This window comes from Lipotes vexillifer, unplaced genomic scaffold (genome assembly GCF_000442215.2).
Source record: "Lipotes vexillifer unplaced genomic scaffold, Lipotes_vexillifer_v1.1 scaffold1662, whole genome shotgun sequence".
Taxonomy (NCBI): Eukaryota; Metazoa; Chordata; class Mammalia; order Artiodactyla; family Lipotidae; genus Lipotes; species Lipotes vexillifer.
Genome location: NW_006795342.1, coordinates 312,464 through 333,404, shown reverse-complemented (window position 1 = coordinate 333,404; position 20,941 = coordinate 312,464). Strand labels below are relative to the sequence as shown.

General features: G+C 45.8%; 1 protein-coding gene across 1 annotated transcript in view; it reads right to left on the bottom strand.

Moving 5' to 3' along the window:
• LOC103072349 (calcium-activated potassium channel subunit alpha-1) overlaps positions 1 to 20,941 on the bottom strand; it is a 545,963-nt gene that overhangs the window by 374,858 nt on the left and 150,164 nt on the right. The window contains exon 3 of the mRNA XM_007467587.1: positions 4,854 to 4,915. Within this exon, the coding sequence (XP_007467649.1) occupies positions 4,854 to 4,915 (62 nt within the window). The remainder of the gene's footprint in view (positions 1 to 4,853; positions 4,916 to 20,941) is intronic.

The window sequence follows — 20,941 nt, the reverse complement described above, 5'->3', positions numbered from 1 at the left end:
ACCCCGTGTCCCTTGCATCGTCAGGCGGACTCTCAACCACTGCGCCAGCAGGGAAGCCCCTACTGCAATCTTAAAGGCAGTTTTCTTTAACCATAGCCAACCTCAAGCAATTTGACCGAGTGGAAAATATTCAGCATGATCACACTGAAACTGTCTCAAATATGAATGAATGAATGAATGAATGGATATAAAATGAATGAATCACTGAGTACAAATGTAAAATTCTAAGGACTAGTGGGGAAGGCCCCTTTCACATCGCCAACACCACTGTCAGCCTGGAATCTGGTCCAAATTTTGGATGCTCTCTAAAATTTGTGCTGCTTTTCCCTTCCCCTTCCTAATGTCCATACCCCCCAAAACAGCACTGCTGATACCAGAAGCAGAGAGCAAAGACCGGTGAAGTCAGCAGGTGCCCCCACTGTGTACCAGCCATTTTGGAGCAGATAAAGCCATTAAGGAAAAATTTAACAATGTATAACCTTTCAGCTTTACTCTGCTCACAGCAGGTAGCATGCCTTTTAGAGACACAAGCCAGCAATGAAGTCACCAGTGAGCAGGACTTGACCTTCCTTTTCAGTGTGTGCAACGTTAAATATTCATAATGCACTGAACTGCAGCATAAGAAGCAGTGGCGTTTAAACATGAATCAAAGGGATAAATATCTTCACACAGGCGAGTCATCCTTTCCAAGAATACCCCTGGAAAAAATGCAAATACCCAGGGCCCTGAGCCTCTACCTCTTCCAACGTTCTTCCCTTGAAAATTCTAGAAGCAGCAGGAACCGATGCATTATGCAGTCCAAGAATCCTGCCCTCACACTGACATCTTTGGGTCTTTTTTCTTTTTTTTCTTTATCTGTTAGAGAAGAATTACTGAACCTATGTCAAAGGGAGGAAATAGACAGGGATGGGACCAGCAACAGTGACAGCATCACCCACGGGGCGTCTCGGGGCACTTCTGACGTCGTCGTACAATTTTTTAAAAATCTTTGCTTCACATTAGATCAGAGTGTGTGGAAGTAAAGGGGGGGGGGGGGCGCGTAGGTATCGAGAGACGTCAAAATTAGAAGTTGGAGTGCCTTAAATTGGGCACCTTTAAAAAGAATGCAAGTTAAGAGTAAATCCTAGGAGTGTTCGTCATAAGGAAAAAAAAATGTTTTTTCTTTAAAATTTTGTAACTATGTGAGATGCTGGGTGTTCACTAAACTTACTGGGGTCATCATTTCATGATGTACGTAAGTCAAATCATTATGCTGTACACCTTAACTTATACAGTGCTGTATGTCAATCATATCTCAGTAAAACTGGAAGGAAAAAAAGAAGGAAAAAGAACTGGAGTTTTTTGGGATAGTATCTGCCTCATGTGGCCATTCAATGTCTTTGGGGGGATGGAACTACTGTGTGTGGTGGGCTTAATGCTTCTCTGTGTCTGTTAAGGAACTGACATCTGTGTCCATCCAAAGACTGGGTGGAACATCTCCCTCTGCTCGGGTGTTTCTAGATAGTCTACTGCTGGGATGATGAAGCATAATGTTAACATAGTTTCATGTAATTCTCTTTGGCTTTCCAATCTAGGAGCTCTGAGCACAATCTGTCTCGGACAGATAGTAATCACTTGAGGCTGCACAAGTGATTTCTTCTGTGGCGACCACTCTAAGAAAATTACACCCAAAGAAGGGCCTCCCAAACCCTTGAACGTAAAAGACCTACTCAGGGATCCATCCTGACTTAACAATGGAAAAGGAAAGAAGTTTGGGAGAAGTCGTCTTTGGAAATGACTTACCTGCTGCCTCTCGATGGTGAAATAAGCTTGGAAAGGTTAAGAAAATCATAAACCCACCAACTATGACATTTATCTGAACTGCCTGTCCACTTATGCAACCTGCATTGGCCTGCCCTGACAGTGAGTTAGCAGAGCCGACCAACAGAGCCTGTTTTCTATATTAATGTGCGTTCCTTACACTATTTAAAGGGCTAGGTCAGACAGCCTCACATCTTGAACTTGTGCTGCTGGGGCATTCTCCACCATTTTGGTTAAAACTCACCGAGACAAGCCATTTCACGGACCATGTCTGCCCAGTTAGGTTCACACAAGGGAAAGCCTAGGCACTGTCTTTTGATTTATTTATTTGAAGAGTATAAATACTAACTAAAATTCATCTGAAGAACACTAGGTACTTTTTTCCAGGGTGATGATTTAGCGTAACTTCCAAGAGACGTTTGAAGCTCTCTTTCCAAGATGCCCAGATGGCCAGCCAAACCACGAGTGTGTAAAACCGGTGAGAGTTTTGAATGAAAGGGAGGGATGAATTTTAAGAATTTACATTCTGCTTTCTTACCCGCTTTTCATTTGCATCTTATATGTGGATAGAACTTCTTGTTTACTATGCTTGATTATAATTTATCTAATGGGCTCTTTTTTCATTCCTGGGAATGAATCTATGGCTTATCGTGGAGGTAACTTTTAGATTCTACTTTAATTCATCCCCTTACTTACACAGTGAGCATCCTTACTGGCTTTCCCCAGGAAGATAGTAGACCCTTGGTATTGACTATGCTGATGAGTTCCCCCTTAGGACAAACTCCTGGGGTTTGACCTCAGAACCCAATGTAGTAATTCCAATGAAAAGTAGAAAGGGCTACACAAATAAACATAAGATCTTCTTATAAACAAAAAGGCTCACTATGCCAAACCACTCAGTTTAGTGACAGAGAAGAAAGACTGAGGTTAGGATGAGGCTGAAATGGTCCCCAGGGAGAGTGAGGACAGTCTTGGTTCTAAGATTCTTGGCATTTTTTGCTGGGAAAAGCTGAGCACAGGACCAAAGGTCCATCCTTAGAATAGACTCTTTGCAAGTCCATAAAAGAAACCAGAACCAGAGAGGGTTCCCAGTACTGGCTTTCCCAGGCTCAGCAGAATCATAACTAAATCCAAAGGACACTGAAGTGGTGCAGGGCATCCAGGGATGAGGGGTCTTGCCTTGGGAGATTCTATTCCTTTCCCTCCTTTCATGTGGAGCTGAAAACACCAAGAACTACAGAGCAAAAGACCGCCCCATAGTAGAGACTATAAAAAAGGACACAATTCAAATCCATCTTACAAGAGCATTTTATTTCTGAGAAATATAGAGGAGCAAAAAGGAAGAGACAAGGAAAGAAGGCGCCAAGGCATCTGTCCTTCTGGTCGATCACCACACTCACCTCCACATAAGGGTGTGCCTGCTGGGGCTCACAGACTACGTGCCGGAAAGTACTTTCTGAGCCCTGGCACAGAAGTTGGCAGGGTACACACCCCATGACTTGTGAGAATACTCCTCACCCCTGGGGAGAAAATGGAGAGGTAAGACCAGGAGCTTTAAAAGATCTTTGGTTCAATTCAAATGTGATCGAGAATTATTAAGAGGAGATATTTAAATGGGGCTTACCTTCAATGACATACCAATTGGAGTTTTCCAAACTTAAAAAACTCTTCTCTTTCTCGGCCAGGAAGAGCTGATGGAAGAGTGCGTGGAATCTCAACTCCTGGAGGACTTTTCAAGGCCCCTCCACCTGAGACGGGCAAGGGCAGCCCAGCCTTGTGCATGGGGATGGGCTGAAGGACCGCTGATATTCTAGATGTGGCTGGTTCCCAGAGACAGGTGATGTTTTCTTTATTTTCCTTGGCATGATTTTGGCTCAACACCCAAATGCACAAAATCCTTTGGCAGGTGACCAGTAACTCTTGAGAAATTCAGAGTTTAGGCATGCATGAAATTACTACAGAAAAAGAGCCACGGAAAGAGAACACTGAGCTCAAAATTCAGGCACACCAGGCTCTGAGCCAACAGGGATACCAAGCAGGTTTCCTCAGATCAAACTCCAGCATCCAGGTGTACCAGGGTGAGAGTTCAGGGAATCAAAAACACTCCTACAGTGGATGATGTAGGCAACAGAGCTCAAGGCCACCGTCCAGGTGTCAGGTGCATGTCCCCACAGAAAGGAGTCAGACCAGCTCAGCTCCCGTTTCCCAAATGCTGTCAACTTCAAGCTTGTGACAGAACATTTGGAACAAATGATGTACCGAGGGGGTGACACGTGCAGGAACCAGGGCAGAACCGGCTGCCACCTAGCAGCTCTGCTCAGTGCCCCCTTCTGCCTCCTTCAAAGCCTTTTCTGTCCATGGCTCAGACAGACCCCACCCCAGGCTCACCCCAGAGCACCAGTTCACTCAGCCGGCGCCCCAGGGGTCTGCACGAGTGTCCACTATAGGAAATCTCAGATGGCCATGGGCCTCCACCTCTGGGAGTCATCACAAACTCCTCCATCCCATCTCCTTACCTTCACAAGTCAGGAAGCACCAGCCAGTGATGCTTCAGCTGAACATTCAGTTGGCAGGCACAAAGGATAGCATCAGGCTTTCTATGCTGACCTCCAGTAAGAGTAAAGCTTTGGAAATCCTCACAAGAAAAGGATCCTACCACCACGGCAAGAATGGCTCAGACCCTCACCGACTGGACACCGTGACTCTCTCAGAGGCTGCAAATTCACATCAGAGCCCTTTTGACCTCTTGACACCTTCAGTGCAAATACCGCACCAGGAAACAGCTATTTGAAAACCAGTGATACCCAGGGAAAAGGTGTGATGACCTCAGATTCCTCTCCCACCCTCCTAGGCCAGCATAATCAAAGTAAGTCTTCCTCGTGAGAGCTTGCTTTCCCATTCAGAAAATCCGCAGACAGCCCTGCCTTCCTCCAAAAGCCTTCCACACTCAGGAGGCTCTGGCAAAGGTTGGTGTTAAAGGAAGTCAACGGATCAATGTAAAGGCTCGTGATGGTTTTAGAAAAGAGGGCAAGACAACGTATTTGAATACTCACTTTGACGAATCTATGAAGTATATTACAAGTGCACCAATGCTGAGAGCAAAGACTAACACCACCTGCAAAAGAAGAGAAAAGCACCATCACTTAAGAGCTGAATGCTGGGAAGTTTACTTATTTATTTTTTGGACACATGCAGCTGCAGCTCGGAACATGGTGCTTTCAGGGGCCTGCTTGGCAGTGTCGCCCCCTTGCTGCGCCCACATACTACCCTGCGCACGGCTCCTCACCTTGCAGTGGACAGCAATCTCACTGCTGGCCAACAGGGCGCAGGGCAGACTTTTGTGTCCCTGGGCACTGGGGTTTCATCTGGCCCTGTTACCTCAGGGTCCAGCTTCTCTGCAGCTGAAGTCAATACACTTCAGTGGGAAAAAAGCAGGTAAAAAAATTGCAGTGATACAATTTTTCATACTATATGTAACCTAGGCCCCAAAGGAACTCAGAGACAGGGACATCAATTTTTAACAGCTTTGCTGAGGTATCATTTACATACCATAAATTCACCCATTTGAAGCGTACAATTCAATCAATGACTTTGAGTAAATTTATCAAGTTGTGCAACCAGCAGTGTAAATCTACTTTCAGAACACTTTCATCACCGCGGAAAAATCCCTCCTGCCCATTAACAGTTAATACCTGTTCCTACCACCGACCCTAAACAAACACTAATTTACTAGCTTACTTTCAGTTTCTGTACAAGACATATTAATCAAAAAGCACAGGGCTTCCCTGGTGGCGCAGTGGTTGAGAGTCCGCCTGCCGATGCAGGGGACACGGGTTCGTGCCCCGGTCTGGGAAGATCCCACATGTCGCGGAGCGGCTGGGCCCGTGAGCCATGGCTGCTGAGCCTGCGTGTCCGGAGCCTGTGCTCCGCAAGGGGAGAGGCCACAACAGTGAGAGGCCCGTGTACCGCAAAAAAAAAAAAAAAAGCACAAAGTCGGTGTCTGTACAAAGGTCCACATATGCGTATGTATACGCATATTTATATTCATTGCATGAATGTGTGTGTGTGCATGTGGTTTGCTGCTTCTCAGGTATTCTGGAGACAGTTGAGGCGCAGGAAAAGCCAAATTAGGTAAATACGATTGGCCAACCTCCTTCTTCACACTCTTCACTCAAAATTAATCACCACTGATACAAAAGACAGTTTTGGCATCTCCTTCAAAGGACACCTGTCACAGTAAAGTCCATCAAACGAATATGCAGCAGATGAGGCTGATGCTGACACTTCTGTCCTCACTCCACACTCTAATTTCTTTATTTACTCCTTCACAGAGGAGGCCAGGAGTGCAACTAAAAGGATGTACAAAAATATAAAGGACGCCAAGAGCCAACAGTGAAGCTTGAGAACAAAAAATAAACGCCACCATCACACGTAATGCCAGGGGGGCAATAAATATCTAGTAGGTGTGCTAATATCCTAAAGGGACTGCAGGGTGAAGGGTGTGAGAAGTGTCAGCCTCTTCGGCATATCTTCAAATTGACATCCCTGTGGCATTGGCTGGTGGATAGAGGTGAATCCCGATTTATGTGACGATTAGGCATGATGGAGTCGTGCGTGTGTGTGTGTGTGTGTGTGTGTGTGTGTGTGTGTGTTCACATGCACGTGAGCCAAACTGGCTGATAGAAAATGAACTCTGCATACCTATCCACTTAAAACATTTACAAGATTCCATGGAGCTACATCCATTCCATGGATGGTGGGCTACAAAGCAGACAACTGACAGTTGAAACAACTGGATATTATAAAAGGAATATGTGGCTTCATAGCATCTGATGAATTCCCCTTATGAAAGGAACTATTAAAACAATACACCACTGGGGCTGATTTTATTCTTCCATTTTGTTTTAAAAACTGAAACGGGCTCCAGCTGAATCCAAGGAAACTCCTGCAGTCTGTCAGTAATTACCCTTGGCCCAGGGCTAATCCCCCTGGCAGGCTCACCTCAGTCTCTCTCCTCACACATGCACTCATTCATTCATTCATTCATTCATTTCTTGCAAAGTTCTACACAAAAACAAACAAAAACGTCAAGAAGCCTCTGCTTTTCCCTCTATTATCTGAATGAGGCAGCAAATCAAGGAGCTTAAGATTAATTTTGATCCGTGCTATTTCTGAGACATAAGCAGTTAGATGCGGGCCCTGACCTCATTCTCAATATGCTGCAAAGAGAAGGGGTGTGGCCAGATCAGAGGGGAAGGACCTCTTCTTCATTCATAAACAGCTGATGCAAGACTAATCTCTTGTCAGTTTGGCTCTGTGTGTGTGTATGTTCATCCGTGAGTGCAGAGCTTCTCTCAGAGCGGGCTGTGCAGGCTTAGGCCATTAAAGCTAGAGAGAAGATGAGGAGAGAGGATGGGGGAAAGGGGAGGAGAGAAAGGGAAAAGAAAGGGAAAAAGTTCTTGCACACCGTATCTGCATCATTCCGAAATGGGCTCAAAAATCTAAGCTCTCCTGCAATGATGATGATTTCCCAGCATCGGAGGGGACAAAGTAGCTGACACTAATGTGTCCCAGCTGCCTCTGTGATGGGGAGTAATGTGCAGCTTTAAGTGAATCAGCCAGTGACAGGAGGGGCGTCCTCTTGCTCTCTTCAGATGCAAAGTCAAACAAATAGCAGCATCGCTCTGACAGGATAAGGGAGGGAGAAAAACCCAGGAGGAAGATGACTCCACAGTTCCCAGGAGCTGAAGGTTCTGAGGAGTGGACCTATTCTTGGGTCCACATGTTCAGCTGGAAGACTCTCAATGGGGTACAGGGTATCCGAACTGTCCCGTCCTCATCCCCCAGCCACCTGCCTCCAGGCACGAAATGATCAATGGGGCGGGGGAGGATCTGCTTCTCAGTATCGAGGCCACCATGCCTGCATGATTTTTAAACTTGCTAAATGGCCCTTTATCATGTCAGGCTTGATTACACTGTCAACCCGGATCCGGGTGCTGCAGATAACGAATCAATCCTTTGGATCTGGCCATGAAAACAGGAATCCAACAGAGATGAATCTACAGGGCCCTAGCAAAGGGCTAGTTCTCTCTCATCTTGCATCTCTCATCTCTATCGCTCTGGCAAACACCCCACTGTCTGAGAACCCTACTCTAAAAATGAAAAACTTCAGTCCAACTATACAAAATGATGAGATTTTAGCCTAAGTGGTAATGGTTACATTACAGGGCATCCCCAAATAATCACCTAAGTATTTCACATTTGCTATGCACAAGGCCCTAGGAAAAACAAAAGGAAGAAATCCACTTGGAGTCATAAAATATGCTCTTTTTCTGCAATAACCCTTACATAGATGAGTCCTGTGCTATTATGCAATTAGTGCTCAATTGTAGGGTACAGGTAGAGTCAATATATAGTAAGATATGGGCTAGATGGGACATACATAAATGGAGGAGCTAGGGAAGGGCGGGAACAACAGAGGTTCTTGTCTCAACAGCCAATTCCTTCTCAAAGTGCCCCTTCTTCCGACGTGTTATGGCTACTCTAATATCCCTTCATTAGGGGGGAGGGCCACTGGGAATCCTTCCATGAGTGACTACAGTCCCAGGGCCCAGGGGCAATGCAGCCCAAGGGACATGGTGAGATGAGACCAAGAAAAGAGACCGGGAAACACTCGCCATCTAGCAGCTGAGTCGCAGAACACCCCTAACAATGACCAAGCACTTTACGAAGTACTGTCGCAAACGAGAGTGTGTGGACACAGTCTGACACAAGGGATGAGGTCAGCAGTCCCTCTCAGCACACCTTGTGCCTGTCATAGAGCCCGGCCAGCCTTCCTAACTCTTCATAGTCTGGGTTCACCACATCACCTTGGCTACCCTGCGTAGTGCTAACTGCCACATTCTTAGGTTTACTGCAAACACCCGTGTGCTGTGTGGCGGTACTGAGTCCTAAGTGATATTTATAAAGTGCCAGATTCCTAAAAACAAAAGCAGTTTGATAAATGTCACTGGAACAATGGTGCCCGTGAGCCATCTATTTTCAAAACTCTAAGATCTAACATGACATGTGTTTGTACAGAAGAATGCTAGGTACATAGACAGACAGACACACACACACACACACACACACACACACACACACACACACACACACACACACACACACACACACACACACAGTATACTAAAAGAATGCCTGTCCTCAACACCTGACACAAGAAGTCTGATGATATGGGATTTCCCTAGCAGTCCAGTGGGAAGACTCTATGCTTCCAATTCAGGGGGCGCAGGTTCCATCCCTGGTCAGGGAAACTAAGACCCACATGCTGGGCGGCCAAAAAAATAAATAAATAATAAAAATTTTAAAAAGCAGGAAAATTATATAAAAACAAAAGTCTGATGATACTTGGTGAGCAGAGAGGAGAAAGACACAGCCATCTTCACGACGGAAATTCGAGCAGACCCCGAAAACCTTCCAAATGTCTTGGAAAGTTCAGAAAAACGCACAACAGTACAGCGAAGCACAGAATATCCTCCCTCAGGTCACTGAAGCTCCCCAAGGAAAAGACGGCTCCATCGATGCGGTCTGGAGGTGAATGAATCTGGAAAGCTGGCTCTTCAGAGATGCTGCCTGCTCTAGAACCTGGTTTCAAGCTTTCGGGTTTAGGCCCAAATGCTTTCAAACCCACACACAGGGCTACATGGGCCTTCAGACATGGACTTGGAGCAGAGGGTCACAAAGGTTGCTGCCACTCATAATCCTATCACCTGAGGAGCTCTCCTTAAAAGCCCTCACCTCACCGGGGGACCAGATAATTGAGAACTGGGGTGAGGGGGAGGCCGCATATCTCTATTTTTAACAAGCTCCTCCAGTGAATCTGATGTGTGGCCAAGAATGGGGAGTCACTGAATTTAAACCCATTAGAGAAAAACCACTTAGCTCAAGTCAGAGATTAATTTACAAATGTCACCTTAACAAGTAGCCCATTAGAACATATGTATGAGGCCTGCACACTTTGAGAAGCGTGCTAGGAGTACTCTAAAAAATACAGAGAGGGGGATGAACTCATTCTCTCCTGAGCGGGTTTTACACATTCTACTCAGCTCACCGCAGAACAAATGACCCTACTTAATGATTCTGCATGTTTGATCAGGGCCTAGCCAGCTACTGGCAGCAGCGACCCCACAGAAAATGAACAATTTTTGATATAGGATCCCAAAGGCACATTACTTTCTTTTACTGAGGTATGATTTATACACAATAAAATTCACCACATAAAAAAAAAGACATGAGGACTCCCAAGGCCAAACAATCTGGGGACGGTTTGTTTATGAGAGATAACATCATCCCAGCATCCAAATTATGATGTTTGGTCTGGCAAATTTAACAACTCTACAATCAACCTTTATTGAACTCCTCTGCTTGAGGTCCAGAGGGGGAGAGAGGGAAATAGAAAACTGAAATAGCTAAGTCAGGCCTGATCTTTGCCCTCAACTAGCATGGAGTCCAGAAGTGTAAATTACTCAGGAGTCCTCGTGAATTTTATAAATGCTACACATATAAATAGACACTTCTGCGAAGTCCAAGGAAGGAGGGGGCCTAGAAATAACACCACCGCCACTTGCAAACTCCCACAGTGGAAGAGGAAGAGGAGAATGGAAAACAAAGGAGGAGGAAGGGAGAGTTCCTGATGCTCCAGGTCCACCTGGCTGGTCCAGGGAAGGGCAGACACCAGGTGCATCGGGTGGCTGGCACGTGACGGGGAGAACGCAGGACTCCAGTAGGGAGGCCCGTCTGGGTTTGAATCTCAACTCTGCCCCGATAAGCAGCATGCTCTTGAGCACATCACATAATGTCTCTGGGACTCAGTCTCCCAATCTGTGAAATGGTGGGATTAGAACAGATGCTTATCCAGTGGGGACCCTGACAGGTTACTGTAGACAGTGAAAGATGAAAAATGTTTGGCTTGAAAAGGCAGAGCTCTTTTATGCCAACTGTATGCCATTTCTGCATAATTATACTTCAGCATGATGGCAAGAGCGTGTGTCACTGATCTGTGTCAGAGAGGCTTGCTTCTTTCATAAAATCACAAGCGTGGACTCCATGGACACTCGGATTCAGAGTCTGCGCTTCCAGGAGCACAGTCAGTTGCCCCTGTAGCTTTTCATCTCACAAAACTAAAAACCCAGACCCACCAGCTGCTGCCTCCTGAGTCTGTGCCTCAACTCTGCCATCGCTACAGGGCACTGAGTGGTGGTCTGACACAGCCCCCTCTCCTCCTACCTCGGTGATTCTCTAAAAACCCTATGTTTCTGCCAGTTTTACCCCGAGAAGCTCACAATGAGTCTCAATCTTTTCTCAAGGGAAAAGGGAAAGGATTTCTTTTTCTTCACTATATGGCAAGATTAGCAGTATGTTTTTCTCATCCCTGAGCTGTTCTCAATAGAAGACATAATCTTGCTACCAAAAAAGGTATTTTTGTTACCCTAAATAACAAAAGATTTGTAAAGTATAAAACCAATATTTTGACAGCGCCATTTAAACAGCCAAATGTCCCCTAAGTTTCCAACCTAACATTCTGGTGCATTACATGTGACTTACGTTAAGTGCTTACACAAAAATGCAGTAAGTGGATTCACTGGAAACCAAGACTCCAAACAATAGATGAAGTGCAGATGTATTCAAGATGAAAGAAAGGAGAAAAAGGAGCTTTCCGCGGTCGGCATTTAGAATTATAGCATTAAAATAAAATACATGGGACTTCCAGATAAGAGTAAAACAGTGCTTCATTCAAATGTAAGGAAGCCTAGTAAAAATGTCTGTGAGAACGTGTGTGTATGTACAGCTGATTCACTTTGTTGTGGAGCAGAAGCTAACACACCACTGTGGAGCAATTATACTCCAATAATGTTAAAAAAAAAAAAAAAAAAGAATTTCATTGGATGAATATACTGATTGGAGTTTTTCAATCATTATAATTTTTAAAGTAATAAAAGAATATGGTTACAAAAAAAATGCCTGTGATTTCTGTGGGCATTCAAATCTGGTGTTTCCAAAAATGCAATACTATAAAGCCATACTCAGTGTAGAATGGACTGGATTTTCAGGACACGTGATATAAAATGGCGAGAGCCCCCCCCTCAATTGCTGCAAATGATTTCCGTGGCTTTTGGTACGAAAAAAAACAACCCTGACACAGCTTAGAAGACCCTGAAAACTCTTGCCTTTTTCCTCCTCTCCAGCTTTATCTCACACTTTCTCCCTCTCTAGACGCCAATTAATGGAAATTTCAGTTCTTATTTACCGTGTGCATACCCCCCAACCAGCCAACCACAGGGCCTTTGCACAAGCACTTCTTTCCTCCTGGAAGACTTACTTCCCCTCATAGACTATCTATCCTTCAGATCTCAACTCCACCATCACTTCCCTGCCCACATAATATAGGAAAGTCCCCCAGGAGCACAGTCCGTTACCTTGTGGCACTTAGCACAGGAGCAATTTTACATTTCTTCGTGTAATCGTTTGATTAATTCCTCTCTCCTCTACTGGACTGCATATTCTGTGAACACAGGGTGCATATCCATTTTTACTCATCATTAAATTCCCAGGAGCTAGCAAAGTGTCTCGATCAACATTTGTTAAATAAATAAGCATATGGAGAAAAGACTGGAGAATGGGTTTGGAGACTGGGTGCAGTGAAAGAAACAGAAAGCTGGAAGGATGTGAACCCTCACTGAGTGGGACTTCGGAGTTTAAATCCTTCCCTGTGAGGGTAGGATCCGAGGGACCCCTGCTGAAGTGCAGCGGGGTTGAACATCACTGCAGTCAGGAGGACAAGGATGGGGGACGCACAGGGGCCGGCTAGCACATTCAAGTGCACAGACTGGAAGCTGATGGCCAGAGGGGCCTGGAGGTCGGTAGATGACACCAGCAGGGAGAGTAGACAGAATGGGGATTTAGTGAGGTGGCAGGGGCCTCAGGAGAAAAGGTTTTGCACAGGATGGAAGAGGCAATGGAGGGCCAGAGTGTCCAGTGATCCCTGGGCTATGGAGAAACAAGCCACCTCCATACAGAGAAGTGAGGGAAATTACAGCTCTAAGAAAAACAGGTTCAGCTGAGATGGGAGATGTCAGGAGTGTTATGTGAAGAGGTTGAGAATTTAGATTAGGTTCAGGACTAGGAATCTGAGGCAACAAAGGGAAGCCCAAGTCCTGAGGGGGCATGATACAAAATAATATAAATATAAATGCATAAATGGGACATGAATATATATATATGTATGTACGTACACACACACACACACACACACACACACACACACACACACACACACACACACACACAACAAAGGACACAAAGACAAACGAACACCCTGCTAATTAATCACAGATGCTGGACGTCTGTCAATATTTGTTAACCAACTACATTCCCAGCAATGTGTCTCTGCCCATTTTCAAATTAGGTAGAAATTTCAAAATGACTATAGATACAGAGAAGCCCTGGAAAATAATAAGGCTCCTCCTTAGCGTACACTAAGAACAAGTTTATTATAAACCATGCGTCTGCTGTTATACAGACAAATTAAGTACAACAGCTGGCTTTCTGGAGAGGGTGGAGGAGAAATTGACTACTACAAATAGATACGGAGGGTCTGGATTCTTCTTGGTTTGTTACATTCCTCAAAGAGGAATCTGGGACCTAAGTTATAAGTCAACTGCCTACTCTCTTCCCCTCTGAGGATTCATGTTGAGTGTGAGTTGTATGAACTTCTGCAGGTTATAGTGTCCCCAGCTGTCACAGGAGGGTCATCTGTCTTACATCCTGGATTTCATCGACCATGCACATCTCATTCTGCACAACTTAAAAATACAGAAGAGTTCAATGTGTTCCTCTAAGGTCTAAATTTTTTTAGAACTGAAATAAGAAACTGAAATGATGGAAAGCAATAGTAACATTAAGACAGAAAATTTTCCCTAAAACCTGTGTGCTTCCTGAGAGTCGAGGTTTAATGACACTGAAATCTTTCTTAGGCCACTGCATCATAAAATTTTAAAGGTTGACTTCTGCATATTTTAACCAATGGCATGAAAACCGCTGCCTTGGCAAACAAGACAAAAATCTTCCATTTGAGATCTAAAGTTGGAAAGACCTTTCCTGTCTAGTTATTGAAAAACCCAGGGTAAAACATTCCATCAGCTGGTGAAGCTCCCAAGATTGCACCTAATGAGCTTTTTCAGAAATTGTCTGGTTTAAGTGCATGTGAGTTTGGCCAACTGGGCTGTTAATTTAATTAGGTTCACAGGATGAGAAAACTTCTGTGGCACTGTCAGGTCACCAGTTGCCGCCTACCGTCACCAAGGACTAAATTTATGGCCATCTTTGCCCTACTTTTCAAATTTTGCCAGTTCTTAGAGTATATTAAAGGGAAAAATGGAATTGAAAGCTGGGACTCAAACAGCCACCTATACACTCAAGTTCACAGCAGACAAAGGTGGAAGCACCCAAATGTCCACTGACGGATGAATGGAAAAACGAAATGGGGTCTGTACATACAGTGGAATATTATTCAGCCTTAAAAAGGAAGGAAATTCTGGCACATACTACAACACAGATGAACCTTGAGGACATCTGCTAAGTGAAATAAGCCAAACACAAAAAGACAAATACTGTATGATTCCACTTATATGAGGCACCTAGAACAATCAGATTCATAGAGACAGAAGTAGAAGGGGGATTGCCAGGACCTGGAGGAGGTGGGGATGGAAAGATATTGTTTAGTGTGTATAGAATTTGTTTGTTTTTCTATAAAGAGCTGAATAGTCAATATCTTAGGCCAGCAGGCCACAGGGTCTCTGTTACAACTACTCAAGTCTGATACTATAGTGCAGTGGTCCCCAGCCTTTTGGGCACCAGGGATGGGTTTCTTGGAAGACAATTTTTCCACGGACTGGGGGTGGGGAGGTCTGGTTCAGGCAGTCATGTGAGTGATGCGGGGGACGGTTCAGGTGGTAATGTGAGCGATGGAGAGCAATGCAGAGCCAGACGAAGCTTCGCTCGCTTGCTCGCCCGCCACCCACTGCCCACCTCCTGCTGTGCGGCCTGGTTCTTAACAGGCCGCTGATGGTTCGGTCAGCGGCCCGGGGCTTGGGGACGCCTGCTATAGTGCAAAGCCAGTGGAGACAGCACATAAATAAATGGGCATGGCTGTGTACCAATAAAACTTTATTTACAAAACCGGGGAAAAAAAGGATTTGTTTGTGCTAATGAAAAAGAAATTGAAAGTGATGATAGTTGTAAACATTGCAAATGTACTTAAACCACAGAAATGTACACTTAGAAATGGCTATAATGATAAAATCTTATTTTATGTGCATTTACTACAGTAAAAAAAAAAAAAAAAAAAAAAAAAAGGAAGAAAAATTCTGAGAGCCTGCAAGTGGAATCCAGCAGTATATATTTCAAATCTCAAATCTCAAATACAAATACAAATATCTCTCCTTTCAATAGCAGTTGCTATCTCCAAGAAACTTGTATTACATACATGTGATTCTTGCCTCTCTGGGATGTTTGATCTTACCCCTTAGTTAATTCGAATTTCTCCTTTAGTTTCCAGAATCTCTCCCCATTTAGCCATAGACACCTTATATGAGTCCCCACCTTCCCCTCCCCCTCCCATCCTCATCTTTAACTGATGCACAAAGTGGGCTATGACTTTCTCAGGAATCAGGGAGCTCACTGGAGAACCTACTGAGCAGAACCTACTTTGTCTTCCGGTAACTGTAGCTAAAGTCCGAGACATGATTGAGAGTTTTTTAAAAATGTGCCCTTGACCACGATAAAAAAAGAAAATAGGCTTCCCTGGTGGCGCAGTGGTTGAGAGTCCGCCTGCCGATGCTGCGGACACGGGTTCGTGCCCCGGTCCGGGAAGATCCCACATGCCGCGGAGCGGCTGGGCCCGTGAGCCATGGCCGCTGAGCCTGCGCGTCCGGAGCCTGTGCTCCGCAACGGGGGAGGCCACAGCGGTGAGAGGCCCGCATACCGCAAAAAAAAAAAAAAGAAAAAAAAGAAAAGAAAGAAAGAAAATAAATAACAAGAGTGTGCCCTTGGCTTGTAACCACTTTAAAAACACATAACCATTTCCTCTAAAAGGTAATGGTCTAGACACAGGGCACTGGGTCTCCAAGTCTAAACCTCAAGGCCAAGCTGCAGTAATGACTTGGTCACAGGCTCTCAGTGTGTCAGTGGCACCCTACAGTCACACCTAGAAACAACCTAAAATTTCCTTCTTGCACGGTAATGATTTTGCGGCCAAAGGGGTGTCTTTTAAAAAAGGACCGGCATGCACCCTAGAAAGTAGTGCATCAAAGCCCCTCAACACCAAGGGAGTTGGCTAAAGACGATGAACAGCCACTGAACTGAAATTATGACACTGACACGAACACTGACCAGGCTTCAGAACCCACTACCCACCCATGCTAGGTGTGGCCACCGATATGCACGACTTGGTTCTGAAAGCATCACACTGTATTTTCCCCTTTGTAGAACTGACTCCTGACCATAACAAATGGGTTGGCGTTGGCAAACACTATCTGGGCTAAGAATGAAACTAGCAGATACCTTTTATTAAGGTCTACAGCCGAGTGAAATCCAGGTCTTCAAAGAGAAGGCACTAGATTGTCCACTTCTGATCTCTCTCCCTCCTTCCCTTACTCAGAGGAAAAAATATATATTTTGTATATTTACCATTGAATTCTTACAGACAATCTACTCTTTCTGAAGGAAGTAGAAGGTTTCAAGAGACAGCATTCCTCATGCTCACAAATTTCCGCTCCCACAGCCGGGAAAATCACAAGCCAATGCATAAACCTCAACATGGATAACTATGGTTGCCCTGAGTGATGACTGGATGCCCCATCAAACCCTGCACCACTACTAATTCAGAAAGGCTGGGGCTTCCCTGGTGGCGCAGTGGTTGAGAGTCCGCCTGCCAATTAAGAATCCGCCTGCCAATCTCACTCTCTCACAGGTGAGAGCCCTGGTCCGGGAAGATCCCACGTGCCGTGGAGCAACTAAGCCCATGCGCCACAACTACTGAGCCTGTGCTCTAGAGCCCGAGAGCCACAAAAAAAAAAAAAAAAAAAAAAAAAAAAAAAAAGAAAGGCTGGACCACAGCCCTGGCTGCCGCCCCACTCCCTGCATCAGTCTCCCTGTCACCCCATGGGGATCAGATGCTCACAACGCCGCACAGGGTGACAGGAGCTCAGGCGGACTGGAGACCAACAGTTGGAAAACCACAAGCTCCACCTTCACGGGTCACACACTAGCGGGTGGGGGGACGTGAGCATCGCCAGGTAACACAAGCTGGCCCGCCTCTCAGCCTCACAACTACTGTGGGAACAGAAGAGGGCTGTGGAAATAACATTCTTTTCAAGGCCATTTAAAATGAGGAACAGTGTGTGTCTGACGTTCAGGGCTGCTTCAGACTTCAGACTCGGTACACAGTTAGCCCTTCAGCAAGGCAGGGGCCAGAAAATGTGGGAAGGATGATTTATTCCCTATTTTTAAGAGCTTCGACATCCTTATCAAGGAGAAAGCAGAACTGAGGTGCATGTCCTTCAGGCTTTTGTATGGGTTTTTCAAGTTTTCGGTTTCCATGTTGGGAGAACCAGCACCTTCTCGGGGTTTGCGGGCTCTGTTGTCATAATCCAGCAACGCATTTCTCTTTTTTTTCTTTTTAATTAATTTATTTATTTTTGGCTGCGTTGGGTCTTCATTGCTGAGCGCAGGCTTTCTCTAATCGCGGCAAGCGGGGGCTATACTCTTCGTTGCGGTGCGCGGGCTTCTCACTGCGGTGGCTTCTCTTGTTGCAGAGCACGGGCTCTAGGCGTGCAGGCTTCAGCAGTTGTGGCACGTGGGCTCTAGAGCACAGCCTCAGTAGTTGTGGCGCACGGGCTTAGTTGCCCCGCGGCATGTGGTATCTTCATGAACCAGGGCTCGAATCCGTGTCCCCTGCATTGGCAGGCGGATTCTTAACCACTGCGTCACCAGGGAAGGCCACCAGCAGTGCATTTCAGCCCCAGCCGGATCACCAGATTCCCCTCTCCATCCACTCCGTTCACTCCTCTGAACTCCCCGTTCCGTTCTCCATTTCCTCATTCATGGCACCCATCTGCTGAGTGTCCACTATGGACTCGGGGTTGAGCTGGAAGGGGACACCGAGCTGAAGAAGGCCCCTGTCTTATACAACATGAACGCCAGCTTTCACTCTTGTGCGAGGCAGGATGACAGATGCCAAGATGAGGTTCCTAGCATCAAAAGCCTTTTGGGACGTTTGTGCCTCAGCCTAAGAGTGGTTCTCAACCTTGAGTGCACATCACCGTTCTCCGCAGGGCCTGTTAAAACACAGATTGCTGAACCCGTCCCAGAGATTCTGCTTCTGTGGGAGCCTGAGAATTTTCATCTCTAACAAGCCGGTTCAACGACTATATTTTGAGAAACCCTTGCTTTAAAACCCTCATAAAATAATGAATAAATAAATAAAAGTTTATCTTTTCAGGATATTCTTTCTTTTTTGAATATGGATGGAAAAACATCTTAAATTGGTTATTTTAGATATGCACTATTTGGACAAACTTCCCTTAAAACACCTATAAAAACATACCTCAAAGACTTCTGGAAGGAAGAAAAAAATTGGCTAGAACTCTTTATCTCGAAACATTATTCAAAACCGTTTTCACACTCTAGTTTGATGTGCTAGTCAACGCCAGCAAGATTTTTTCTAAATTAAGTTGACATATCTTCCCCCATAGAAAGCTACCTCATGAATTTTGTACATGATGTCACTACTGCTAATAAAATGATTAAAACCCCCATTTCCAGGGGCTTGCCTGGTGGCGCAGTGGTTAAGAACCCGCCTGCCGATGCAGGGGACACGGGTTCGAGTCCTGATCTGGGAAGATCCCACATGCCGCGGAGCAACTAAGCCAGTGCGCTACAACTACTGAGGCTGCGCTCTAGAGCCCACGAACTACAACTACTGAGCCTGCGCACCTAGAGCCTGTGCTCTGCAACAAGAGAAGCCACCACAAGGAGAAGCCCGAGCACTGCAACAAAGAGTAGCCCCCGCTCGCCGCAACTAGAGACGCACGCAGCCGAGCACTGCAACAAAGAGTAGCCCCCGCTCGCCGCAACTAGAGAAAGCCCGCACGCAGCAACAAAGACCCAACGCAGACAAAAACAAAGAAAAATAAAATAAATTTATAAAAAAATACCCATTTCCAATATGTAGGCTTAGATTTCTGAAGTCCTAGTTCCACCCAGGATTATAGATTTGTAAAGGCTGAGAAGACTTGGTTTCCAAAGATATCAATAGTCCCACAAAGGGAAGATGGGAGCGCATCAAAAAACGATTTCCTTTATTGCTGGAAAGAAACAGTATGAAAGAAGAACAGTTGCCAACATGGCTTCCAAAAACAAAGGAACCAAAGGCCATGGCTCTGCCCATTCTCCCCAGACATGTCTAAGACAGAGGGAGGACGGACCAGCGGGCTCTGTTTGGGCTCCACCCATGCAAGAACCTTCTGGCAGTTGTTGGTCTGACCCACCTTCACAAGAATGCGGGTCTGATTGACACCATCTCTTCCACAGCAGTCACGTTGATGACCTTAAGTTGCCTTTGTAGATTTTGTTGTGAATGCTATCAACACAGGGTGGTTGAAATTGTTTTTAAGCCTTGTTTCTTTTTCCTTTTCTGTTTGCTTTTCTATTGAAAAATCAAGGACTTCCCTGGTGGTGCCGTGGTTAAGAATCCGCCTACCCGTGCAGGGGACACAGGTTAGATCCCTGGTCTGGAAGATCCCACATACCGCAGAGCAACTAAGCCCGTGCGCCACAACTACTGAGCCCGCATGCCACAAGTACTGAAGCCCGTGCACCTAGAGCCCATGCTCTGCAACAAGAGAAGCCTCTGCTCGCCGCAACTAGAGAAAGCCTGTATGCAGCAACGAGGACCCAATGCAGCCAAAAATAAATAAAATTAAAAAAAAAAAAATCAAGCCACTCGGATGCATGTGGGGTGACAATTCTTAGTCTTTCTCCCAAAAGTACCCTTCCTCTGCTGCTCCACTGAGCGGGGCCTCCAAAGGAGTCTGGGGAGACTCTAATTGAGGAATTTACCCCATTCCCTACTGTAATCACCAGTTTTCTTCTCATTCTCTCAAATATGATCTCCTTGAGGGTAGACACTATGTCATTCACGTCTGTGTCCCCACCATTCCCTTAGTCATTCCACAAACGTTTATTGAGGGACTACTGCATAGCAAGCTATGTGCAATGCCTGGATACAGAGCAGAGAATAAAAGTGGGCCCTGCCTGCATGAAACTCACAGCCTAGAGGAAAGACAGACAGTCAACCAATGGTCACACGAGTAAAAACTGCACATGGCGAGAAGGGCGCTAATGAGGAGAAGGGAGCTTTGTTGACGGCGGGGTCCACGGAGACGTCCCTGAGGAAGAAGGGTGAGAAGGAATTAACTAGAGCAAGATGAGCATTTCACACACAGAAAGCAGCACGTCCAAAGCTTCTGAACCACTGTCCCATCTGTATTTGCTGAGTGAACAGAGGGACCAAGATGGTGCTACCCATCACCATGACAGCATGGAGTGAGGGCAGGGGAAACACCGACCACACTGAGCTGAATGAAGACCCCCCGTCCTCAAGGAGGAAGAGGTACCTCCATTCTGAAGGTGGAGAAACTGAGGCGCGGGGAGCTTAAATATCTCGTGAAATAGGCAGACCTGGGCCTCAATCCCTGCCTTTGTTCTTCTAACCCAAGACGCCAAAGCTACTTCCTGAATTTGGGATCAGGAGGCCTCCAAGGTCCCAGAAACGCTCCCCCCATCACGCCTGCCCTGGTGGAACCCTCAAGTTTCATCAGCTTTTTCTGGGTTCCTTAGTGAAGAAGGAGCAAGGCTGAAAAGGGCTCTTGGAGGGCTGTGATGGGAGAGCCCCCCGAAAATGAGGACACAAGAGGCAGTCAGTGACTCCACTGGCCCCACAAACCCTAAGCAACCCTCTCTCCCATCGCTACGGACAGTGTATGCTTACTGCTTTACTATACATTATTAGCATAGTTTCCAG